The 26,346-nt window shown below is 57.1% G+C and overlaps 1 protein-coding gene across 8 annotated transcripts in view; it reads right to left on the bottom strand.

The window, feature by feature from the left end:
• LRP8 (LDL receptor related protein 8) overlaps positions 1-26,346 on the bottom strand; it is a gene marked incomplete at both ends in the record, with an annotated part of 77,172 nt that overhangs the window by 23,789 nt on the left and 27,037 nt on the right. For 2 of the 8 annotated variants that reach the window (XM_081225347.1, XM_081225346.1), the window contains 4 exons: positions 3,677-3,799; positions 4,737-5,120; positions 8,288-8,416; positions 16,077-16,199. In XM_081225347.1, the coding sequence (XP_081081473.1) occupies positions 3,677-3,799; positions 4,737-5,120; positions 8,288-8,416; positions 16,077-16,199 (759 nt within the window). Of the gene's footprint in view, positions 1-687; positions 769-2,732; positions 2,856-3,676; positions 3,800-4,736; positions 5,121-8,287; positions 8,417-16,076; positions 16,200-26,346 lie in introns of all 8 variants that reach the window. The other 6 variants (XM_081225343.1, XM_081225344.1, XM_081225345.1 and 3 more) reach the window with 6 other exon arrangements.

The following is a 26,346-nucleotide window of genomic DNA, read 5'->3' as shown; positions in this document are numbered from 1 at the left end:
CTCCTGAGGCAGCTGGCTCTGTGTGGGGTTGGCCAGAGTCCAATGGCTCCCTGAGAATCTCCTTAAAGCGCCGATTCCTGGTCCCCCGCCATTCAAGTGCCTTTCTCTGCATGCACTCCATCTGTTTGTGTCCTTCTCCCGCAGGGCCCAGAGCTAGTCTGCCACCCAGAGGAGTCTGAACAACAAGGGCTGCCCGCTACTGAGCTTCTGGTTATCTAAGACTGCCAGGCCTCTTTCTCCACGGAGCTGTTGCTAAGTCAGTTCTCTCCCACGGTGAACTATGGTGGATTTTTTTCACCTCCTCTCATTTCAGCACCTGCCCCTATTCCTACACTTAGTCACAGGCCTGGTCCCAATATTACCAACTGCAGCAAGGGATGAAGGGATGCCAGGAGGTCATCTGGTTCCCCCGTCCTCCACTCCCTTACCACCTCCTGGCAAGGTCCTAGCGGAGGTCAGGGAGGCCAGGACCAAGGCTCACCAAGTTCTTACAGCATCTTCTGAGCTTTAGAACCACAGAGGGTTAATTCTGCCAGCCAGGGAAGGTGCCGTGCCACCCTCTGCCCATCAGGCCCACGTCCCACCACTCCAGCCAAGCCAGGCAGAGCTGTGCCAGGCCAGCCAGGGCCATGCACACAGCTGGTCTGAGCTGCCCACCCCAGGCCATGCGTAGCTGTGGTGCCCCACCTCCAGCCTCCTGAGCCATGCTTAGGGAATGCTCCTCTTTACCCCTGGGCCGCCTCCTGTTTCTCTGGGATGTTGGCAGAACTGAAAGAAGAAGACCATAGCAACCCCATGACTCGGGGGCCGGGGGGTGACTCAGCCAGGCCCAGTCCTGGGAAGCCCCAGCCCCTCGGGGTGGGCTGAGCTGTGGTAGCTTTGCGGTGGTCTCTGTAGGGCACCACCTCCAGGACTCTTTCTGTCACTCCAAGCCCTCCTTGACCTCTCCCACACCACACTATTCCCTCCCGTCCGTTCATTTGTTCACCCGCTCACTCACTTCCTACCCCACCTTCTGCAGGAGCAGCAGCTCAACCATTGTATTTACTGGGTGGAGGGGCATGTGTAGGATGGCTCTGAAAGGGGAAAGGAGAGAGCTCCACGTGACTCAGGCTTCGATGAAAGACCAAGGAACTGAGTCCTCCAGGACTGAGGTGAGTCGGGGTCAGAGAATGGGGAGCGGGTCCCGAGCTGTCTATCTCCGTCAAACCTTCTCTGGAAGACCAGCGCTGAGGCAGAGGCTGAGGGGAGTCTCCGGGCCTTCCCAATTCTACCTACCCTGGAGGTGATTCTGCTGGGGGGCCTGCAGGGTGGGGAGAGGGGAAGGTGGCCCAGAGAGGCCTGAGGAGCATTTGAGGTCCCCTGTTGAAGGAAGGGGCAGTGTGCCCCTCTCCCAGCACGCACGTCCACCTGCATGCCCACACCTGCATGCACACACACGCATGCACACACACACCGCTTACGTGCACAGGCAGGCACATTCACACAGACGTGGGAGCTGCACAGAGATACGTGATGCAATTCCCTTGCCTTCCTCAGAGAAGGAGCCATGGGTACAGACACTGGCCTCTCACCAGCACAGAGACACAAACACATGCGTACATACGTCTCTTTGGTGTGTCATGCAAAAGACGAGAGAGAAGAGAGTTTAGCAGGTTAGTAGTCTGTGGGTGGGGGGCGGGGGGCGGTGGCTAGGCTCAGCTGCTCCTGCTTCCTTATCCTCTTGTCCATAACTTCCTTCTTCTGGGACTTTCCATGGCAGGGCCTGGAGGGGAGTCTGTCACCTGCAAGCTCAGGTGGAGGCCGAGTGACCTTCACCCAGCTACTCTTCCTTCCGAAATCAATTTCTTTATCCTCAATAGGGGCAGAAACGTGCTATTCCGGGGAGCTCCAGGGGATGAAGCTCCTCTGAGGGCCCAGGAGGGGAGGTACTGGGTGGAAAAGGGTCTGCCAGGAGGGTAGGGGAGGGAAGGTCTGACGTAGGCTCTGTCCCCCAAGAAATTCTCTGTCCCCTGACCTCAGAAATGAACCTTCCTGGAGCCCAAGCTGGGTTTCCTGCGTGCTCTCTAGGATGCCCACCCACCTACAGTCCAGAGTCTCCTGTTCTTTTTAGCCTGGAACCCACCCCTACAGCTCTGGCCATCAGGACAGCCGCCTCTTTCCACTCCTAACTCATGTCCAGCCTGTGAGTCTGGTCTCCCAGAAAGCTTCTCAGGGCTCAGGATGGTGCCACCCTCTGCTGCTGGGTCCGCCCTATGCTCATCCGGGCCTGGCCTGAGCCCAGTGGCCTTCAGATGTGCCTTGTCTGCCCACCCGCCTGCTGTTCCCCACCTCTTCCTCTGCAGGGTCTCCTGCAGGGGGCTGGAAGGCCTCGGAGGCCAGCGTCCTGGCTAGGTCGGCAGGGCAAAAATAATGAGGAAGAGAGAAAGTTCCAGAGTGAGCACACACTCAGAGGTCTGAATCTGGAAGAAGTGAGGAGAGGCTGCATTTGTGAGAGGAAGCATAATTTCTGAGCGTCTGGAAAGGAAAGGCCCTTTGATTTGCTGAGTAGCAGAACAAGAGGCCCCAAAGGCAAAGAGCCCCGTCTGAGACCATGGGACAGCACACGAGTCCAGAGAGAGGGTCAGATCAGAATGTGTGCAGAGGGGCAGGCGAGGGCTGAGGGCCGAGGGCCAGGAGGGGGCGTGGCAGGGAGGGTTAGTCCAGCAGTGGGACGGAGACAGGTACTGTACCACACTCTTTCAGAGGCTCATCTGACCAGTCCCGGCAGTCCCTCTGAGCATCACACACTTTCCCGCCGTCCACGCACTCTCCACTCTTACACTGAAATCTGCGGGGACCCTCACATGTTGACTCTGTCGGGCCGGACAAGAGAGTGGAAAGCACCTGTGAGACCCTGAGGGAGGGCTGGGGTGGGCTGGGCCCATGGGAGGTGAGAAGAGCTCCAGCCCCAGTCCCTGCTGGTCTCCAGAAGGTGACCCAGGACAAACAGCTGAATACAGGGCCAGTGGGAGCTCTGCTCACAGAAGGACAGGACCCCAGGGATAATCGGGATACCCAAGCATCATCTAGGTGGGCAGGGCACGGGGGTCTGTGTCTGATCTGTCAGTATTAGGGAACTTGGAGGGAAAAGCAGCAGCTCTACAGAGACCCTGGAGGATGCCCTGACCATCTCCTGAGGGGGACCTATGCTCCAAGTGCCCTAGACAGAGGAGGCCACGTCACTGCCCAATCACTGATCCATTTCTCCAGATGACCAGTGGGTCAGGGTCCCTGCTGCTGCTGCAGGGTGATGACCACAGAGCCATCTGAGAATTAAGTGGGCCTCCTGGGAAGCAGGACTCAGCCTCTGCTCAGTCTGGGAACCAGTGCGGGAGGCTGCTTGGAGGCGTAGATGTGGACAGATGGTGGGGGCTGGACTTCCTGCAGTGCCTTCATGTCCCCTCCCCCTGGTCCTCTTTCAGCTTTTGCAAAGTCCTTAAAAATCCAGGTCTAGTGCCACTAGGACCCCAGGAAGGGGATCTGGGTGGTTTAGGGGCAAGTAATGCTCTGAGGGAAGATGCACCTTAGGGACCAAGGGGTGATGTCCCCCTTGCTGCTCTCTACGGAGCCAGGAGGGAGGAGCTCAGGCATTCGCCTCAGAGGATGCTACCCCTCTGCTGCTGACCACACGCACCCTGCAGGCAGCCAGCTTCATCACTCCTGTCTGGACAGTCCTGTTCCTGGTTGCAGCGCTTGATGGCAGGGACACAAGTCCCATCCCCACACTGGAACTCGTCTCCACGGCAGGTGCCCAGCGCTGCCAGGAGAGGGGAAGGGGAGAGAGTCAGGGCCATTGTGGTGCTGGGACAGCTCTCCTCCCCCAACCTCCACCCTCACCCCCACTCCATATCCACCCCTGGCAAAAACAGAACCGGTCGCTGAGCTTGGGAGTCTTCGGAGGACACCTGGCCAAGGCACAAAATGGGGAGACTGAAGCTCAGAGAGGGGGAAGGCCTCACCCAGGGTCACACAGCACTCTGGCTGGCAAAGGCAGGACTACAACTCGGGTCTCCTGTTTCCCACTCCACCGTCTCTCGCCAGGGCCACCCCTCCAAACAGACACGTGGTCTTCTTTGGAGTCTCCGTGCTCATGACTTAACGACCTCATCCCTTCAGCAAACCCCTCCTGAGCGCCCACTGTGTGTGCAGTGCTGTGCAGGGGTGGGGAACACAGAGCTTACTAAGAGCCTCCCCATCCTCTAGGAGCTCAGGGGTGCACAGTGGGGCTGCGGGGCGAGCAACGAGGGCATCACAGTGTGGATGTGCTGTAAGAGAGGGCGCCAGGGACCTGCCGCAGCTCAGGGGAGAGACGCAGCCCAGCTGGGTCCATCAGAGGAACCTGGGCAAGGCCTTGAAGGATGAGCAAGCCCAGCAGGTAGGCAGGGTGGGGGGCCTCCTGAGTGTACCAAGGTGTCTGGCATTGGAACTACTGGGTGACTGCTCGGGGCAGGGAAGGGCAGAGATGGGAGGTATGGGGGTGGGGGGAGCATTACTGAAGGTCACAGGTACCTGTGAAGACCCTGAGCTCCGCAGCTTAGCAGCCACGTGACCTCACACAAGTCACTTCACTTTTCCCAAGTCCTGTTGCCACCGTTAAAACATTACTAGGATCACAGTAGGGCGAGGAGACGCGGCCCCTCGGCGGACAGTCGCGCACCCGCGGCTCTGGGCGATACGGAGGGGAAGTGGCTTACGGCAGTCGGCCTCGTCCGACTTGTCCTTGCAGTCGCGGTCGCCGTCGCAGCGCCAGCCCAGGTGCACGCACTCGCCGCTGCGGCAGGCGAACTGGGCGGCGGCGGCGCAGGCGGCGGGTGTGGACGTGGCCCTGGGGCCCGCGCGGCCGCAGAGCTCGTCCGCCTCGTCCGAGCGGTCCTCGCAGTCGAACTGGCGGTCACAGACCCAGCGCTCGGGGATGCAGGCGCCGCCGTCGCCGCCGCAGCGGAACTCGCGGGGCCCGCAAGCCGGGTCGGCGCAGCCACGCTCGTCGCTGCCGTCGCCACAGTCGTCGTCGCCGTCGCACACGAACACGGCGGCCAGGCAAGAACGGTTGCTGCACTGGAACTCGTGCGGGGCGCACACTGCGCAGGACAGAGAGCCGGTCGGCCCGCCGGACCCCATCCCCGGCGCCCCGGCCCGCTGGTCCCGCTACAGGGGCCCTGACCCTCACCCACGGGCCAGAATGAGCCCGGCTGGGGGGCCGAACAGGGGACAGCAAAGGGGGCCTCCAATCCGGGTCCTGCCAGGGTCATGCTGGGCGACCTGGGGCAGCACACTTGCCACCCTGAACCTCCCCAGTCTCATTGGGAGTAGGAACTCCTGTGCTGCTCCCAGCAGGATGGTGGGACTAGGAGAGTCTCTGAAGCTGCAGAACACGCCCTGTCTTGAAGGGCTTTGTGATGTTCTCAGGAAATGATATGTAACATGACACTGACCCTTCCAGGGAACAAGGTCTGAACCTGCTTCTTTACAGCACAGCTCAGGTCCCTCCCCCTCCCCAGTTTGCCCAGAACTATCCGAAGTCCCTTGGCTTAGCATCCAAGGCCACTGGCACGGAGCTACTGCTCTGCCCCATCACCTCACTCCCGCACATGCTCCGGCTTCACGTCACACACTGGACCATTTGTACACTTTCCCACCTCCCGGCCTTTGCCCAAGCTGTTCCATCTGCTGGGCGCCCATCTCTTGCCCACCACTGTCTCTGTATATCACAATGATGAGTTTGCATCCTTCAAGGGCCCAAATTCTACCTCTTTCATAACACACTTCATGCTCCCCTGCTTGGCAAGTTTCCACCCACCTCCACTCTCCTTTCTGGTGCCCTTCACAGCCTGCTCAGGTGTCTGGGTCTTGTGTCCTTCTCTGTCTGCCCCAGGACCACAAACTGCATGGGGGTGAGCTCTGAGACTGATCCACTTTTGTTCTGAAGGCCCGGCACAGAGGAGCTCCCTGCAGTGAGTGGGTGTGGTATGGATGGAGGCTGGAACGGCCCTGGTGTGAGGAGTAATTTAGGGGTGTGCAGTAGTTAAGGGCACAGGTCACTGGCCCTGCCTGGGGCCCTGGGCTTCCCCTCTCTGGTGGGCTGCTCTGAGCTCAGAGGCTGGGAGAGCCTTAGTGACCACCAGCCCAACTACCAGTTTACAGATGGGGAAACTGAGGCCCAGAGAGAGGAGCAATTTGCCCAGGGTCACACAGGCAGTCCATGGTGATGGAACCAGAACTCAGGTTTGGGGCTCTTCTTACTCTGACTCATCTCGGCTTTCTGGTTTTCCTCCCATCCTGGAGTGTAGGCTGTTCCTAGAGCAGCGACCTCGCCTCCTTCCCTCCTTCATTCCTTACACAGAGGCCAAGAACAGGCCTGGGGGCCCAGGCAGGGTGTGGATGCAGGAGCTGTGGCCACAGGTAACTCGGTGGTGGCAGCACCAGATCTTTCCACGTGGGGGCGCAAAGAGTCTGTGTTTTTATTTTCCGGTGGGAAAAAGTCCTTTCTCTTCAGTTAGGGAACATAAAAGAGAACGATGATGTCTTCAGTTTCACCATGTAGGGCAGCTCGTGTCATGTGTTGCTGACAGCGCTACCAAGTTTCTGACAGATGCATTTTTTTCCCCCTTTCTGGGCTTTTGGGATGTTGGGGCATTGGTGGGAAAAGCACACCCTACCCTGTGATGTCTGCCCCTCAAGATTAATAAGCTGATGCCTAGATCAGCTCCCCTCCTTCCTGTCCAGACAGGGAGGGAGGACTCATTACGATCAGAGTTCTGAGAAGAAGCGCTATCTTTATCCTGAGTTCGCTCCAAGGTTTCAAAGCTGACAGCACCTTGAAGATCTACATCCTCAGGCCTGTGCCCAGGGACCCCCCTCGCCCAGCATTCACGAATGGAAGAAGCTCTGAGGGATGAGAGAAGGGAGAATTCTTTTTGTTTCCCCCGGTGGTTGGGAGCTGAAGCAGAGAAGCCCCATAGGCCCTTCAAACACCCCTATCTCCTATAATTGACAGGAAACAGTCCTGCCACAACATGCCCTTGTTAGAGCTATTCCTACCCCCTGCAGTAGTGGCTGATGGCCTTGATGACTGAGGAAACATCTGATTTTCAGCGGGTAGGGGAGGGAAGAGGATTCTCACTGGCCAGTGAGGCCCCACAAAATTATCACAGCTGAAGAAATGAGCCAATGCCACCAATGGGGCTTTGAAACTGCTGGCCCCAGCCAGGATCTGCCCCCATAACCAGATGCTTCCGGCTTCAGACATATCATAACTCCAGACTCAGAATCCTAGAGTGCTGTGACTCAGAAGCCCCCAGAGGAGATGGTATTCCCCTGGGCCAGGAAGGATGGATAGGATGAAATACAGAAGCTGATGAAGGGAGGGGGTGGGAAACAGTGGTGGGCAAGTGCTTGGCAAAAGCTCCCAAGGGATCGCCCAGATCTCAGCCCAGCCTCACAGTCCAGTAATGATAACCAGTCTGTCTACCCCGTTAATCATGAGCTCCCAGAGGGAGGACTGTGTAGCAGTCACCTTATCGGCCCTTTCGGAGCCTGGCTCCGGGCCTGGCACACAGTAGGTGCCCATCAAATATGAAACATGCACGGTCGGGTTGTGCTCCCCACTGGCCCAGGCCCTGCTGGCCCGCTCCCTGGGAAGGAGATAATCCCTGTGTTTGAAGCTCAGTGATGTGGAACTGCCCCAGTGACCTCTTCCATCTGTCCCTGCCGAGGCTGCTGGGAATGTCTTCCTGCCCTATGGCACCGGGGCTCAAATTTGAGATTTTAGCAACAGTCCCCCTCCCTACCCCTGACACTGCCAGTGCCCTGGCCCAGGCCACCACCATCTCTCACTACGGTCCCCACCCTGGTCTCCCTGCCCTTGCTCAGAGATCAGTACAGACGTATGGAATGGATGAGCAGATGTCAGGTAGGCATGGTTTAAGAGCGCATGGATTTTGCTGTCCAGACCTGAATTTGAATCTCAGTTCCATCATTCAGCCATGGGCACTTTTCCTCACTTGTCTGAGCCTCAGTTTCCTCACCCACAAATGGGGATGATAATGGCTGTTCGTGAGGTGTTTGTGAGGATGAAAAAGAATGTCTCTGCGAAGTGCCCGGCCATTACTAGTGTCCTGACCGATACCTTTTCCTCTCCACCTGCCAAGCCCCCTGGAGAACCTGGCCCCTCCCCACAAGCGGCCACTGCTCCCCGAGGCTGCCTGACTGTGCTTGGCAAACCCTGGGGACCTGACCCCGGACTCACAGGTGGCACAGCCGGCCTCGTCCACTCCACTCTCGCAGTCCTTCTCCCCATCACAGCGCCACGAAGCAGGCACACACTTGTGGCTGGTGGGTCCACAGCTCAGCTTCTCTGCGGGACACACCTGCTTGGCTGTGGAGACAGACACACGTGCATGGCTTAGCCACGGGGGACACAGGGCATGGTGCCAACCGGTCCTACTGCCTGGCTCCAGCCACCTGGCCTGAGGCCCTGGGAATCCACCAGGGCCTTCCTGCCCCATGTCTCAGTTTCTTCATCTGAGAAGAAGCCCCTGTCTTCCCCTAAGACTTCCTGAATCCTATAACTGACCCACTGCCCTGCCTAACACCCTTTCACGGCCCCCTGGCCCCTGGCCCTCAAGGCCCTCCTTGATCCCGCCAACCCCTGCCTGCCTCACCGGCCCGACCTTCCACCCTTCCAAGCCTTCCCTTTAGGCTCCAGCAATGTGGAGCCGCCTTTTGCTGCATGAGTCTCTGCCATTTCCAGCTGTGTGCCCTTGGGTGAGATATGCCCCATGTGGGCCTCAGTTTGCCTTCCAGATCAGTGACTCCATGACTGCAGATGTGAAGGGCTCACCAAGGCCCCAACAGCTCCCTCCAAGCCCCCTCCCCTGGTGATGGTGCTGAGCCCGCTGCAGAGATCAGCCGCCGAGTGGCAAGGCCCAGCGGGACCACATAGCTATAATTACTGCAGCTGCAATCAGAGGCTGACTCAATCAGGGGCTCGAAGCCCCGGGGTTGATTCTCAATTTGGAAGAAAGAATGAGAACCCTGATCAGGCCTGGGGATGGCTCTCATCTTGAGCGTCCCAGAATGGCCCACGTGACAGACCCAGCTGAGGCAGATACATCTCAGGCCTCCGTGGCTGGCTCCCTCTGCCTTTCAGGGGGTACACGAGGCCGAACTCAGTGGTCTCCAGGATGTGCCAGGCACAGAGCTAGACGCTTCCATTTCATCTTTACAACAACCCAGCAGGGTGAAGATTATGTTGGGGCCTCCAGCACGAAGGTTGAGGCCATGGGCTCTGGGGCTTGGCTGCCTGGGTTCAGGTCGGTCACTCACTGGCTATCTACCTTGGCCAGCAGTCCTTATCTCTGTGCCCATAAAGTGGGGACAGTACTATTCCCTATCCCACAGGATTGTTAGGAACCACAGGATTGTTACGAACACCTACGTTAATGTCTGTAAAGCACTTAGAACGCCCAGCCAGTGCTCACTGATGATACCTACTATTACTCTCCACGTGCAGCAGCTGAGGACTTGTTTGTTCCCTCAGTGAGTAGCTATTGAGCACTGCTGTGTAGCAGACATGGCACCCATCACCAGGTACTAGTCACACAGCTGTAAAGAGCCGAGTGAGGATGCAGTCAGCTGTGTCTGATGCCAGAGACTGGGCACAGTCCACTGCACCCTGCAGGTGGCAGGTTACTGGTGCCTTACCCTCAGTTTTTCTCTCTGATCTCAGACCAGTTTTTCTTCCTCTTACTTCCATAGCTGGGGTGAGAGGCCACAAGAGATGGAGAAAAGGGCACAGACAAGGTGGGGTTGGGAGCAGGTATCTGAGTCAAGGCCCCCAGACACTACTACGCTGTGGGAGAGGAGGACCTCGGACCCCTAACTGTGGACCCCAAAGTTATCCCTAGGAATACATTTCACAAATATAAGGCGACCTGTTGGGAATACAGGATTCATGGGATTCATTTTACAGAAATTTCCCTTTACAAATACTGTCGTGTAGAGCCCTGGAAAGCACTGACACTCAAAGACTCTTTACAACAGCTTCCTCGGGGCGGTACTGCAGGGTGGTGAGGGGCCTGGGAGTCAGGAGAGGGGCCCAGAGCACCTCCATCACCCACACACTGCAGGACCCGAGAAAGCACTTCCCGCTCTGGGCCCAGCAGAACACGAGGGGGCTGCAGCGACCAGCATGTCCTGGAGTCCTGACTAAGGGGTGGGTGTGTGAGGGCTGTTAGAAGTGCAGGTTCTTTGGCCCCAGCTCACTCTAGACTGAATCCAAACTTCGAGGGCAGAGCCCAGGCATTTTAGCCAACTCCCCCCGCTTCACCTCCCCTGGTGATTCTCGTGCACCCTATTTGAGAACCCCTGAGTTATCATTCTACAAGTCTAAAAGATATAGGATATTTCATCTCTTAAATTCACTCCCAGAAAAGTGATAGAGGAGGTTCTGTATGTTTGCAAGCCCCTGAGGGAACCATGGGATGGAGGGACAAGGCAGCCACATATCCCTGCGCCAGGCCTTAGGAAACAGAGGAGTTGGCAGGGAGCCACATTTACTGAGCACCTACAGTGGGTCAGGCTGCTCCATTCTGAGGAGCTGATATTTTCCCATGTCATCCTGACCCTCACCCTGCCAGGTAAGCGGGCCCTGAAGGCTGTGAGTGCAAACTCCAGGGGCACCATTCACAAAGATCATCATGTCAGTGGCACCCCTGGAATGGAGTAGGGCAGTGGTCCTGCAGGTAAGCACTCCATTTTACAGATAAGGAAACTGAGGCTCAGAGAGACCAAGTAACTGGCCCAAAATGCACAGCAGTGAGGGGTAGAGTCCCGGTTCCTTGGACTAAAAACCCTGCCCTTTTCCATCATACCCCTCCTGCTCCCGTGGGTAGAGAAGTGGCCCAGAACCAGCCCCAAACTCTCCCCCCAAAAGCCCAGGTGACTGAAATGGCCCTTGACCTGTCCACACCATCTCTGGGGGCCTGGTTCTGCATACCCCAGTGCAGCAGGCAGCTGCTTGAATTCTGAATGAATATTTATACAGTTAATTGCATAACCTTTCAGCAAGGACAATGATTAAACAATCCGTCTGCTTCCTTTCTTCATAATGAATAAGACATTTGCTGTGTCCCTAAATAGACAGCTCTAATTACAGGCTCTCGAGGATTCAGCAGTGCCTGACACCAGCCCTCCTACCCTCAAAGAGCCAAGGCACCTTCTTGGAACGCCGGGACACAAGAGGCCTTGGAGGTCACACTGAGGAGCAGCCACTGGAGTGACAGGAGGCAGAGGCCCAGAGAGGGGAGGTGACCTGCCCGGCTACTAGATGCTGGGTGCTCCGACTGCTGGCTCTCTTAGAACCTTGCCGTCTCTGTTGGGATGCAGCTGTTCCCCAAAGCAGGACACAGACCTTGCCCCGCGGGCTCCCGGGTGAGGCTTCTCACCACCCAGCCCTGGGAAGTGAGTCTGGGGAGTGTTGATGTGCAGTATCTCCTCACGAGGTGGGTGCTATTATTACCTCTATTTTAGGATGGGGAGAGCAAAGCCCAGAGAGCGAAAGTCATTTGCTCGAAGTCTTGTGGTGAAGGGCAGAGCTGGGCTTCCTCCCCAGGTCCCTCAACTCCAAGTGCACTGCTTAACTTATGGCACTGGACACTGCACGTGAGACAAGTAGGCCCCACCGGTCTCCCGGCAACCCTGGGCTGCAGAGGGGTCACTGGAGGGAGGAGGCTCACTGGACCTTTGCTCAGGCAGAGGCTGCAAGATGGCAGATGGCCGTCTGACGTCCACTTGCAGGATAACTAAAGCTAAAGGCCCCAGGCAGCACGACGCAGGAGACAGAACATGGGTTTGGAGTCGGACAGGCCTGGGTCCAAATCTCATTTACTAACATGAAGGTCCTTCAACAAGCCACTTAACCTCTCTACACCCTGGCTCCCCTCACCTGAAAAAGGGGTTACATAATCTCCCAGAGTTGGTGGGTGGTTTAAATGAGGAAACATGGAAATCCCTTCACTCAGGGCCTGGAGCAAACTTGGAACTCAGCAAACAGTTGCCCTAGTTTTATTTCAAGAAGTGCAGATACAAAGGGCTGGGAGGGCCCTGGTCTCACCTCTGGGGATGCACATTACACATTATTAGAGTCCACATGGCCTGCCACGACGCAGCCTCCACCCCTGAACTGAACACCTCTCCCTCTCTCCACCTCTTGTCCTCTCCTGCCCTCTCTCTCTCCCTCCCTCCTTCTCTCTCTCTCTCTCTCTCTCTCTCAGAAACAGATGCTGCGAGGGATGCCTCTGGCCTGCTGTCCAAGTAACCCCAGGTTCTCCGAGGCAGGAGTGACAAGCCCCACTGTCTCTCAGACATCAGGAATCCTCCAAGTCACCAAGGGCCTGCAACTGCACCCCGGAGTGGCCAGAGGCATTTATAAATTCCCAGAGAAGCCCGCACCAGAAATCCAAATCCAATGGTACTTTCTCTAATTCATAAGTTCACAAATTAACAAAAAGGGAAATGTCTGTTGAATAAAAGAATGAAAGTGCTTGACAGCTACTTATTGAGCAAGCACATCTGCAGTGTCAGGTCACGAGAGGCATAGGGGCAGACAACCTCCACATGGGGACTGCCAGCTCCGAGGGGACCAGAGGCTCAGGCAGTGGGAACTACAGGGTCTAGCTGCTGCCCCAGGAAGCATGACATGGGACGTCCCACTGTGCAGAAGGGGGCAGTTACACCAAGCTTCTTCTCACAGGGTCAGCTGGGTTGGCCTCTAACCTTGCTGGGATCTCATAAAATCTCTGGTCTCTGATAGGAAGGTACTCTTGGTTAATCTGTGAGGTCCCCCTTTCAGATGGGAAGGCTCTAAGATGCATGAATAAAACCTCATTTTCAATAAGCAGCACCCAGAATTGTAACTCATTCACCTTGAACTAACCTCCCCACCCCCATCCCACGCCCCTCCCAACAGATGCCTGAAGGTAGATCACAAATGGCCCCAGTCAAGTGAGCTATAATTAGAGCTGAAATGCTACTTTCATTAGGCAAATGTCCCCGCTTTCCCACTGTGACTCCTGGCTCAATTTGATAGACACAGAATCCAGAACCAGAAGGAAACAGAGCTGGGAGAAACCCCAGGCAGCTAGGGGCAGATGACATAATGGGGGAACACAAGAAGGGGGACCTGCTCCCAAATTCCTTTCCCTTCCATGCAAACCCCCCTCACTTAGACTATTCTAAGGCTTTAAATTGGGGAGAGGGCCTACAGTCAAAACGTAATCATAAAATAACACTGCCATTTGCTCCAGCACCGACATTTTGTGTGCATTTTTTTCATTTGATCCTCATAACCCCCTGTAAGGTAGGTACCATTAACCCCTTTTGCAGACAAATGAACTGAGGCTCAGGGAGATTGGACAACTTGCCTGAGGTCTCACAGGTTAAAGGACCTAAACCCAAATATATCAGACATCAAACCCACTACCCTTTACTACTGCCTATAATCTTTCTTTGCAGGTGGGCAGGGGGCTCTATCCTGGAAGCTGGCACAGTCCTCAGGAACCTGGTAGGCTGTGGAGGTTGCTATGACAACGCCAATTAAATGGGCAGTGAATTGGCTGCCGGGTTCTCACTTGGTCAGGAGGCTGTGAGCAAGCCTGTTACCAGGTCCTGAGGCTGCGAGCAAGCCTGTTACCAGGTCCTGCTCCCTCAAATTCTGCCTGACCCTCAAGGACCCCCTCTGGCTGCCCTCCTCCAGGCAGCCCTCCCCACCCAAAGACCTTGCCCACCTGTGACCAATGTAACTGTGCATGGCAAGTGGGATCCTGGGCCTTGTGCCCCAGCTGGGTACAGGCAAGGGAGAAAGAGGGCCTCAGAATCCTAAGAGTCCAGGAGTCTTAGAATCACAGTCTTTGGAATTCTGGACTGTTAGAAACTAGGGCCCAGAGAGGGGCGGGAAAGTATGCAGGACCTCACAGTGAATCACTGGGAGAGCCCAGAAGAGAGCCGGGCCGCCGACCCCCAGGGTGTGGGCTTGGTGGCAGCTCCCACGGAGCCCCCTGTCAAGCCTCAGAGACACTGCGGAGCCTGCCTTTTGTCCTGGAAGGCAGACCAGCCATGAACCACCTGTGTGTCTTGGAAGCAGGCCCTCAGCTTCCCTAAGCCTCCAGTTTTTCCATGGTCAGATAACCATGCTCTACAGCTGAACACGAATCAGGCCTGGGAGGCAGGAGGCGTGAGGCCCGAGGGCACCCGCACAGCAGAAAGTGCTGGGATGGCGAGACGGAGGAAGACAGAGGGAAACGTGGGCAGGGCAGCAGAGAGAGAGCCGGCAAGAGGGAGGGAGAGGAGGGGCACGCAGGGAAGGGAGGCAGCCCGACAGTGCAGGGCTGGGCAGGAGGGAGATGAAAAGGAGCATCAGTGCAAAGAGACAGAGACCTGGGGAGGAGGGGGAGCACAGTGCTCAGGCAGCAGGACAGATCCCGGGAATCACCCTGATGATGCTCCCCCTCCCCTCCCACCTCCAGTGTCCAGGGAAACCGCAGGCATGGGGTCTGGATGACCGAGCTGATTGCCATGGTGGCCACAGCCCCCTGCCCAAACACACACTCTGGGCTGCACAGAGCTCTGCCCTATATTAGCTGGGCAGCCTTGGGCAAGTGGCTGAACCTGTCCCAGCCTCAGTTTCTTTCTGTCTAAACAGATCCAGCCCCCCTCCCAAGGTTGCCAGGAGGATGAGTCACAAGTGGGCGTGGCTGGGCTTTGTTCCTCCCAAGCCAAGCTCAGGACAAAGCACTGGGCTGTCCTTGGGCCCAGACACCTGGGACTGCACCAGCTTTGGCTACTTGGTGGGGTGAGGGAAGAATAGGGCCTGCAGCAAGTCCGGGGAAGGCAGGGCAGCTGTGCATGGAAACGAGGGGGTGCCCTGTCTCGGCCGGGGACGGCTCCTGCTCTCCCTTTCTCTTTCTCTCCCACGGAGACTGGTAGCTCTGTTGCTAGGAGACGGAAACCCAGTTATCACCAGCCGCAGCCCTAGATGGGACGCTGGCCTCCATTGTCCCCACCTCTGCCTCTGGGGTGACTGTGACCCTTAAGGAAGATCCAGGACTGTGACTCGCAGGTCCCTGCCAGCCACGCCCCCCAACCAGGTCCCCCCCGCCCCACACCCTGTCCTCCACGTGCGGCCCCCACCCCAGCCTTTTATCTCAGGCTCATATTCTGCTGAAGCTCTGCCTCCGGGACCACCCGGTCCTTCCCTGCCCCCCGTCTCATCTTCTTTTTAATTTAACAAATGTCACGGAATGACCTGGCGGGTGTAAGTTTGCTTTGAGGATTAGGGCCTGGAAAAGAAAGAGAGACAAAGCCTGAGTATGGGAGGCGGGCCTGGGGCTCTGCTCTGGCCCTCACCTCGCCCGTTGTCTTCACTGCCATCAGCCTGCCCAGAGCAGAGGACAGAGCTGGGGCCTCAAAGTCCCAGCTGAGTGGCCTTGGGCAAGTCACTCAACCTCTCTGAGCCTCAGTGTCCGCCTCTGCAAAAGTTAGAAAGTGACAGTACCTGCCTCATGAGGCCGCTGTGGGAATTAGATGAATGAAAGCATACACAGTGCTTAGCACAGTGCCCGCTACACAGTGAATGCTTGATAAGCACCAGCTGCCATTAGCACTATTAGAATTATGATTAGAGTCCTCAAAAAAAAAAAATAGTGGGGGAGGCTGAGGGGAGGCCTGGAGGATGTGATCTGGCTACTTCTGGGTAGCAGGGCACAAAGGGGCTGTTTCTAGCTCCTGGAACTACAGGAGCAGGGCCCAACCTGCCAGAGGGCTGGGAAGAAAGTCCAGAAACAGGTCCCCAGACACCAGCAACTAGAGGCACCGGACTGTCAGCCCGGAGCTTGCAAGGGCTCAGCACAAAGTGAGTCTGAGGCTGTGCATGACAGATCACCTCACCCGAGCCTCCCAACCTCCCAACCGGGAAGACCTGATGAGGAAACTGAAGCCCAGAGCCAGGTCCCCTCCCCCAGCCTAGGGGCAACACTCACTGCAAGTGGCCTCGGACTCGTCCGAGCCGTCCGGACACTCCTCCTCGCCATCGCACTTCCACCGCTCTCGGATGCAGTGGCCGTCGTCACAGGTGAAGTCGCTGTCCGCACAGGTCTTCTTGGCTGCGGGGCAAGGAGAAGAGCGTGAGGGGCCTGGTGGGCACAGGAGGCTTTTCTAGGACATACACTCAGGTGGCTATGGGGTGACCAGAATGTGCTGGTCTGCAAGCTGGACCACGTGACCTCCCATGGCCCCAGGAGGCCACAAGTGCCTCCCTGACCAAGAGGAGAGGACAGGAGAGAAAGGCTTATTCATTCCACACCAGGAGGAGACGGGCAATCCCTGGCCTTGCTCTCTAAGTTCAACAAGGGTGACAGGATCCATCCATCAAGGGAATGCCCATTCCCATCACACCTCTCTCTTCCCCCCAAGTCCAGGCCCACTGTCACAGCCTCCAGGAAGCCTTCCCTGATCACATACGGTAGCTGCCTTAGCCCCTTCAGCCGGTTCTCAGTCCCTTTACCTGCCTTTCCTGCTCCCCACAACCAGATTGAAGTCGAGGCTCCTTCTGCAAGCACCAGGGAGCTGGTGCTAATAAATCATAAAAGTAAATGATCGCCTTGTAGCAAGATTGATGAGGTGTGTTTTGTTCAGAGAGAGGGAAAGAGAATCTGTGGGCAAGACATCCAAATCCGTCTCTGCTCCCAAGGCGCTTATGGCCACACAGGGGGTTGGAATCCCAGCTCTGCCCCTTTCTATCTGTGTGACTTTGGGGATGTTACTTAAGCTCTGAGCCTCTGTTTTCTTATCTATATAATGGGGAGAAAGAAACAAAGGGCTCCAAGGAGAAGTAACAAGAAGTTATAATGTATGAAGATCAGGCAGCAGAGACCCTGGCACACAGCAGATGCTCAGTAAGTAGCAGCTATTGCTGTTTTTATGGTCTGAGTCTTAATTAGAAGCAAAGGAAATGGGGTGTTCTGTGCCCTCATAGGGGATGTACACAGCAGGTTGGACTCTCACAGCTGGGAGAAGAACTGGGACAAGAACACAGGGACCAACAGGGTTTACTTTTCTCCCTCCCTGTCCCTCCACTGGCCTGACACTCCCCCAGTGCAGGTATTGCATCAGATTCAGCACAGGACCCAACTCAGGGCAGATTTCAGTGCAGGGCACTGAACCCATCGGAAACGTAGCTGTCCAGCCTCTGCTCCCACCCACACCTCCAGGGCCAGGCTCTCCCTCTCCCCGGGAAGCTCCTTCCCAGTGACCAGCCTTGGGTTATGTAAATCCTCCCACAGGCCCTCTGGCCCCCTCTGGAGCCACATGACTGCTCCCCCTTGAGCAACTTAACAGGGATTTGGGGACAGATGCTAGGCCTCCTGAATCCATTCCATTTCTGCCTTTCTTTTCAGTGAAATCCTTGCAGTACATCTGCATTCTAAGCTGAGCTTTCTTCACACTTTCCCTAGAAGAACATCTCTGCCTGTGCAGGGCTGGAAGAAACCAGAGGAATCAGAGTCTACCTACAGATGGGGGCCTGAGACCCAGAGAGAGAAAAGGGCTGGCCCAGGGAAACACAGGAAGGCAGCAACCAGAACGAGCTCACTTGCCTCCCAGTCCAGGACCCCCAAAAAGCCCTTCCTGAGCCCTGCACTGAGGGGTCGACATGGGTGATAAATACCAATGTGGTACTGTCTTTTGGTAAATCACGGCTTATAGTGCATCAGAAAGGAAGTATAGTTATGAACCACGGCACCCAGGGCATTTCCTAATATGAACACCAGAGTGCTCCTTCCACAGGAAGCTCAGCATCCAAAAAAGAAACATATATTCCAGTGCTTTCTTTTTCCTGTTCTAACATTCTCCAAGGGCAGCCTGTGTGCCAGTCTCTGTGCTATAGGCACTTTACCAGGAAACCCCATGACAAAGGGCCTGTTCTGTCCTCACTTGACCTGTGGGGACATTCAGCCTAAGGTCACACCCCGGTGGGAGCAGAGCCACAGCTGGACCTCACAGTCAGACGTCCCTCTTCCCCACACAAAATGCCCAGGGGCATCAGATACGGAAGAAAAGCCCAAGAATAGGTGGGAAGTCCATGGAAGCTTCAGCTCAGCGCTCAGTGAGCTTGTGTCTGTGCCCTGAGCACACTGAGGAGAAGTCCGCCCAGCCTCTCAGCACGAGTGCATGACCAGCAAACCCCAGGAGAGCAAGGCAGGCTTGACAAAGAAGGGGATGGAGGGGCTCCATCGCTGGGCCTCGGCCAGCCAGATGCTCGCCATGGACCCTTCCCTCCCTGGCATCCTGGGAGCCTGGGAGTCAGCTTGGCCTCCCACAGTGTGCCAAGTCCTGACAGGCACTAGGTAAAGAGGCCAGAGCAGCCACAAGCCACATCACAGTCCTGAAGGGCAGCACTGAGGCCAGGAAATGGCAGGCTCGGGTGCATGTCCCATGGTGGTGTTTTGGGGAACAGACCTGTTTCACTGTCATGACCAGTTTGGACATTTTCCACCCTTGCTCTGCCCTGGAACCTTTCACTCAATATCCCAGTGATTCCTCGTAGCTATCCTGGCAGCTGTTGTTAATCCCATTTTACAGAAGAGGAAACTGAGGCTCAAAGAGGTGAGGGTGGTAGGTGGCAGAAGTGGGATTTCAAGGCCATGTGGCAGCTTCCAAAGCTTGGACTCTTTATACTAAGTCCCTTAGCCACCTCAGCATTATGGGGCAAAGAATGAGGACCCCAGAGAGGCAAATGCAGTTGGACTAGATCCCAGGGGCTGCAGGACAAGGCAATGTGGCGGATCCACCACAGACCAGAGGCACCTGCATGAAGGGCTCCCCTGGAATGTGCCCAGAAATGTGCGGTAGAATAAACCTGGGCCTGTGACAACTTATGCTTTGCTAATGGACCACCCTGGGGAAACTGAGGCAGCATGGTCCGTGTCAGGCTGGGGACTAGACTAAACCACCTTGGCGGACCCTGTATGAAGTGTAACCACGTGGAAGGATTTGGAAGCAGAGCTGAGCCTGAACCCTGGCACGGCCACCTCCTCTCTGGGTGACCCTGGGCAAGTTCCTTCTCTCTCTGGGCAAGTAAGGATGGTGGCTTTCCCAGGCAGCACTGCCACACAAGGTCAAAAGGCAAAAAGGGATCTGAGCAAGCATCCCAGTGTCAGGTTGTGCAGTGTAAAGAGCCCAACAGCCCCTTGTCAAGAGGCTACATCCGCCCCGCCAAGAGATGAGGGCAGGGCAGTCTTTTGAAGTTGTCAGAGCAAACCATGCCAGCCCCCACTCTCCTGGCCTTGGCAGCCTTGGCTCCAGCTTCCAGGGTGATTCCCAAGCTGGGCTCAAGGCCGTGGCTCTCTATTTCCAGGGATTTATGTCCCTCCATGCCAGTCACCCCTTGGACAATTCCCACCTCTGTGAATCCCTGTACTCCACAGCCCAGGAGCAGTACACAGTCATCCAGGATCTGCAACATCATAATCTGGTGCCGTGGCAACAGATGGGCCGCCACAAAGGACTTGGGATTCCTAAGGGCAGTGGGGAGGGGGCAACCCCAGGGCAGAGGGGGAGAGAATGGGAAATCCAGGACAAAAGAAGGGGGAGCTGCTAATTATAACAAGAATGCAGGCCAAGGAAAGCATCAGACTGCTCACGGTTGATGGAACTCTGTTCTGCCAATTGTGGGCTGTGTGACCTTTTGCAAGTTACACAACTTCTCTGAGCCTCACTTTCTTCACCTACATTCAGGGATAAAATCTCTGCTTCACCACACAGGGTTGTTGTGAGAAGCAAACGGGCTAAGGATGGTGCCAGGACCTTATGAACTGAAAAGTAGAAAGGTGCAAGTTTGCGGCATGTGAAGTCAGCAGCTCCAGCTGCTATGTGTGTGACACTGGGCTCCTCAGCCACATGGGCCTGCCTCCTCATCTGGATATGGAAGTGTGGAGCTGACTGAATCTTCAGCCCTCTGTGCCCAGAGTCTATGATCTTGTGAAATTGTTATGATCACTCATCACCTCCCAGCTTCCCCGCCCCCAGAAGCGTCCTGCCCTGAGACAATGTGCATCCTTCATGCTGTTATTCCCCACCCATGCTCGTCCTGCAGCCCCAGTGCAGACAGGAAGCTTCAAAACAAAGATTAGCCAGGACTGCCAGGTGGAGCTGCTCGGTGTGGCTTCGTCTTGGCAATCACAATGCTCTGTCCTGTCAGAGCTGAGGGCTTTGAAGTCCCCTCTGCGGCTCTCCTGTTCTAGAAGCTGAAGCCAGGCCCAGGGAGAAGGGGCTGCTCCAAGGCACAGCACGTGTCTCTGGGAGGGCTGTACCTGAGCCCAGGTATTCTGACCCTCAGTCCCACTGTGTGGCCAGGAAGCCAGGCGAGGGCTACCCAACCATCCCAGGGGTCAGGGAAGGCTTCCTGGAAGAGGGGACTGTGTTCAAGGAAGAGAGGTCATCCAAGCCGTGGGAGTGAGGAGAGCAGAGAAGGGTGTTCCAGGGAGAGGGATAACAGGCCATGGTGTGTGGAGGAGCCAGCAGAATGGCCGTTTGGGGTTGGGGAGGAGGCAAGTGGCAAGGGACCTGGGAGCTCCACTAGGCCAGGGGCCAACTCGCCCCGCCTGGCACCAGGCTGCCCCTCAGAGGCCCAGTGCAGGGACCTGGCTTTCCCTGAGCTCACCTAGGGACTCACCCTGCCCCTGCTAAGCACAGGGCAGCCAACAAAACCCACGGCTCCAAGCTGCCTGGGCCTCCTTCAGGATTTGGTGTGTCCGTGCACACGGACCATCAGGCCCTGGCAGAGGAAGAGAGAGGCAGAAGGCAGGACAGAGAGCTGCAGGACCATCCACCCAGATGTTTGGGTGAAGATTTATTATCTTCCCCTTGGAGATTCATGAGGCCCACTGGCTTACTAAGGGCCCTGAGAGGCCTACAGTAAAGATATCAGATTGATTTTGTTTCCTCCAGCACTTCCCAAACTTGCTTAGCCAAGGAATGTCTTTGTTGGATGCCACGTCTATTAATTTCCCAAGAAACAAGTGTCCAATGAACCACACTTGACGAAACACTGCTGTAGTGCCAGCCCCTCAGATCAGAAGATGAGGCCCAGAGAGGGGAAGGACTGGCCTATGGTCACACAGCAGAGGCTGGTACCCAATCTTCTGTCTCTGGGCCAGCTCCACCAAGCCATGAAAAACAGGAGAAGGCATTCCCGGAGTACTTGGAGCAAAGTGAAGCTGAGGGGACTCCACTGGGGAGACCCCAGTCTTAAGAGCAGGGACATGTCTAGAGGCAAGCCCAGGATGGGGTTGGGGGGAATTGATACCAGGCCACAGGGGACAGGGAGATGCGAGAGATGCAGGCATCTGCCTGCAGACAGGTCATGGGCCCCAGGGAACATTCTTTGAGGGCAGAGCAGAGACCCACAGACAGGTGATTCCAGCTCAACATTGTTGCGGAGCCACCTGGGCCAGGTCCCTTCCTTCCCAGGGCAGTTGAGAGTCTGGAAGAGCAAAGATGTAAACCCTCACCTTGGAGCCCTGTGCACAGAAGGGACTCGTCTGTTCCCACTTCCTCTCTCAGGCTCGGACCAGCACCGAGTGGCCTGGCTCTGGCTCTGCCGCCCAGCCCTAAGGCAGCTGGGCCACTTGTACCCGGGTCGGGGAGATGAAAGAGCTGCTCCCCCCACGGTTACCCTTCTGCAGAGCTCGCCAGGCCCTGGCGTTGCCAAGACGACCACTGCCAGCAGAACGAAGATCCGGGGTGGGGGCAGGGGGCGTGCCAGCCGGCCCCGGCCTACTAACCTGGCAGGCAGATTTAAATGACAGCCCAGGAAGCTACTATTAAACTGTCACCCCAGTCAACGGCACAACAGGCACAACAGACCCGGAGTGTTCTCTGGCTGCAGCAACAACACAGCAGGAGTGAGAGGGGGAGGAGACAGTGGCCCAGAGCAACCTGCATCCCCTCCCGGGAAGCCCCGTCTGTCTGCCTGTTCACCCGCCAGCCAGAGCCACCCTCTCAGGCTGAGGCGGGTCCCGGCCCAGAGCTGTAGCACAGCACAGGGCCTGGAAAACTTTAGTTTTAAGCAGAGGGTTGCTTTTCCTAAGTGAAACCCCAGCATATAAAATAGAGTAAAATGGAGCTGCACTACTGGAAGCAGGGCGAGAGGGGACCCCGTCACCCCCTTAGCAGCCCTGGTGGGGCCATGAACAGTCCAGCAGCAGCAGCAGCTCTGGGGTCCAGCAGCACTGGGTTCAAACCGCCCCCGACACAAGATGTTCCTAAAAACCCTCAGTTTAAAGATCCCGTGAGTCTAATACAACATTTAGAATAGATTTTGTGGGTTTACGGTTCTCACTCTCTAAGGACCCAAGTTTTTAAGACTGCACCACCCTGATCCACACACCCTCAGCCTCATGACGGGACTCCAGGAGTTACTGCATGACACACACATGTCGACAAGTTGTGGACACCCCCCGATCCCATCCTGCAAGGGACTGTGTCCCCGAGTCCACGCTGACAGTCACACTCGAGGCTCTGGGTGGTGCCAGAAAGGCAACCCGTTCCCACAGTGTCCCGACACCCACGGAGCACGGTGGGAGGGGCTCAGCTTGTGCTGCCCAGAGGGCTCCAGGGCTCAGGCCACCACCATCCATCAGCAGGTGACATCTGAGTCCGCTTTCTCCTCCACCCTCGCATCCCACCTGGGGAGTAAGAGGAAACGTAGCAGCAGATGCTGGCGGGGAGGGGTGGGCATGTGAAGGGCTTGAGGCAGAAGATGAAAGAATGAAGGGGGGGTGGGAGGATCACTCTTTGGGGAAGGCGCCTTTACTTTTCAATTGGACAGTGTGGGCTTCCCTGGTGGCGCAGTGGTTGAGAGTCCACCTGCCGATGCAGGGGACACGGGTTCGTGCCCCGGTCCGGGAGGATCCCACATGCCGTGGAGCGGCTGGGCCCGTGAGCCATGGCCGCTGAGCCTGCGCGTCCGGAGCCTGTGCTCCGCAACGGGAGAGGCCACAACAGTGAGAGGCCCGCGTACCGCAAAAAAAAAAAAAAAAAAAAAAAAATTGAACAGTGTTCTCAGCCAGGTGTCCACCTGACTCCACACACCAGTGCCTGCCAACATTTCCTTCATCTCAGCGTCCCCCTCACACAGAGTCTGATGCCAAGCAGGTGCTCAAAGAATACCTATGGTCCCATACCTCTGACAGACCGTGTGACCTCTTCCCCCTTGGCCTCAGTTTCCTCAGGTGAACATATCTTTAAGGACCCCCTCCAGCTGACATTCTGGGTCTGTGACTCTATGACACAGGTGGGTTGTGCTTCACGGTGCCGCTCCAGGGGACCACTTGGGGCTTCCCACAGCCAAGTCCCTCTTCCAGGCCCTGGCACATCCCAGCTGCTCTCGGACACTGCCCGACCCCAGCCCCGCTGTCACCAAGGGAGGTCCAAGCCATCACTGGGATATGTGGGACTCCCTGTCTCCACAGGGAAGATGCGCGTCTCCGAGGGACAGACGACAAAGGGTCTTCTTGTCGCAGTGATTTGTGGACAAAGGGGTATTAAGCCAGTGACAGCTGTGAGGGGCTCGGGGGGAATGGGTGTGGGGGAGAGGTGGATGGGGTCAGCAGGGGTCCCCAGCGGGCGCCTGCACAAGGACCAAGTGCCATGCAAGGGGTGCTGCTCAGAGGAGCAGGCAGCATGGAGAGGACGGCCACTCCCTGACCAACTTCCAGGCTCAGGACTGCCCACTCCGGATATGGGACACCCACTTGGCGCTGGGATTTGAGGTTGCAAGGAAACAGCTAGAGGGAAACTCACAGCATCCTCAGGGTAGGAGCCCCCAGAAGGCAGAAGGCGTGGCTAGGAAACCCTCCACGACCTCCAGCCAGAGCCCTGCCTGGTTCCCAGACACACACTGTCCCTCCGTTCAGGTGAGAGCACTTGGCTGGCCCCAGTGGGGACTCAGCCTCCTCTGACCTTGGGGACCTTCCTGTCTAACCCCAGTCGGTCACGGCTCCGCCTCCCACGAGCAGACCTCAGAGGCTGCCAAGGACTCCAGCTTCCAGGCCTCGTTCTCCCATCACCAGCCCCAGCGGGAAGAGGGACCGCTCTTCTGCAGCTGAGGGAAAGGCTCCAGGTCTCATTCCAGCCGGGCTCTGCCACCAACAAGCTGGGTAACACCGCCAGGCCTCTCTGGGCTCTGGTGCTTCCACCCCGCTGACTTCGAGTGGGAAACCCAGGGCTCCCTGGACAAAACTCTGCAGCGGTGGGTGAGGAGGTCAGGCCACAGGGGCCTGAGAAGCTGCCTCAGTCAGCAGCCTGCGTCGGGTTCGCTAAGGGAGTAGAAGCCGGGTGGCCAGTCGCTCCTACCCAAGCAGCCAGGTGGCACGAAGCAGTGAATGACAGAGTGATGACCCCCACGTGTCTGGGGGAGGGGCAGTCCCTCCTCACCCCCACCCCCCACCCACAGGCAGTAATGGATGCCGCACCCTCTGACCACAAGGCAGCAGCTGGGAAGCAGCCCCACCTGAGTGGAAAATGCAAACGCTTTCACCAATTAGGCTGGTAGGAGAAGCGTTTTGAGAGGAGCCCCACTGGGCTATCCTGGTGATAAACGGGCAGCGACACCCTGTTATTGGGAAATCCATCCCCTGGGGCTGGCTGGGCTGCGGCCTCTCTGGGGCACCGTCTCTGGGGCACCCCCTCTGTGCTGACCCTGGGCTTCTTGCCCAGGAGGCTGGTATGGGCTCCCTGCCACCTTCAGCCCCTTGCCGGCCATCCAGGGATCCTTGGCCCACTGGGTGCCCAACAGGAGGCCTGAGGGTTAGGGCACTGCTCTGCAAAGTAGTTGAGGCCTGTGTCTGGGAGGCTGCTGGCTTTTATTTGGAAAGAGGTTAAGACCATTTCACTGCAAACAGGGTTGGCACTGGGCTCTCTCCCACCACTGGCCTGGGGACCTGGCTCTACTGTGTGACCTTGTATAAGTCCTCTGCCTTCCCTGTGCCTGGCTCTCTTCCTCCACGACGGGACTGGGTTGGACAAGATGACCTCTAAGTTCCTTTTCTTTTTAGTTATGGTGCTAAAAAGAGGTCCAGAGTGAGGCTGGCAAAGGAAGGGATCTGTGGCTCAGTCCCCAGGCCCTCCCAATCCACCCCTGTGGCTCCAGGTAGGGGGCTGGAAATCCATAGCCAGTAGCCACTGTCCCGCTGAAGGCCTCTCCATCATCAGAAAGCCACCTTTCCTGGTCCTGCTGGGTTCCCATCTCCCCTAGAATCTGACCAAGTGTCTTAGCAGGTGCTCAGGGACACTTCAGGCTGCCCCGCTAACTGCTTTCACCCACCCTTAACTTCCAACGCCTCCACATCCACCCAACGGTCATGGACAAACCGTGGGCTTGCCTACCTGGTGTCCCTACTCATGCAGCTCCACCTGCAGGAGGTGCTTCTTCATCTCTACCTGGCAAAACTCTCCCCACTCCTCAAGGCCAGTTCAAGCATCAGTTATTGATGGCGTCTGACAACGCCCTCTACCTCCAACAAGGCCCAAAGGTGTGGAGTTCCTGCCTGGGGCCTGCCAGGGCCCAGACACTAGCAAGCTCGAGTCACCACAGGGTGCTTATTTTGCTGCCATATTTTTGGCAGGTCAGACCTACCTGGACAGTGCCCGCAGCAAGCCTTCCAGGCTGTGCCCACCCTGGCCGTCAGTGCCGAGGTGAAGCTCTGCAGCTTGGCTGGACATCACTCATCTCCCTGTTGACAGCCTGGGAGGCCCCGGGAGGCTCCACCAGACCAGAGTGGGCTCAGTGAGTCATCCCAAGGTTCAGCCAGCCTGTGGAGCTGGCCTCAGGGAGATGCAAACCTTCCCCTCCCACTGTAGCTGGGCCCTTGGCTGTGGGCCTGCCCTTCACAGGGCTATTCCGGGGGCATTCTGCAAACCCAGGCCTGGGTTGTGGCGGTGGGGAGCTGGGGAGGAGCCACTGAGTGGTCTGGGTCTCAGAGCCCTGGGCACTTACTCCAGGTTGCCCCTGACTGCTGGGGTGACCTTGGACAAGTCCCTTGCCCTCCCCGTGCTTTGGTCTCCTCATCTAGACGTCGGAGGAGAAAGGAGTCAGGTTTTCCATGTGCACCATTCACAGGCCTGCCTTGGTACCCCTCCAGGTGGAGAGTGGAAGGGACAGACAGAGGGCACTCCCGGCATGCGGGCAGGGCTACATGCCCTGAGCCGGCGCAGTCAGCACCCGCGTCTAGAAGGGGAGGCAGGGGTGCA

This window comes from Mesoplodon bidens, assembly GCF_964165515.1.
Source record: "Mesoplodon bidens genome assembly, chromosome: 2".
In the NCBI taxonomy this organism is placed as follows: Eukaryota; Metazoa; Chordata; class Mammalia; order Artiodactyla; family Ziphiidae; genus Mesoplodon; species Mesoplodon bidens.
The sequence above is the reverse complement of the archived record's forward strand: the minus strand, read 5'-3'. Positions and strand labels throughout refer to the sequence as shown.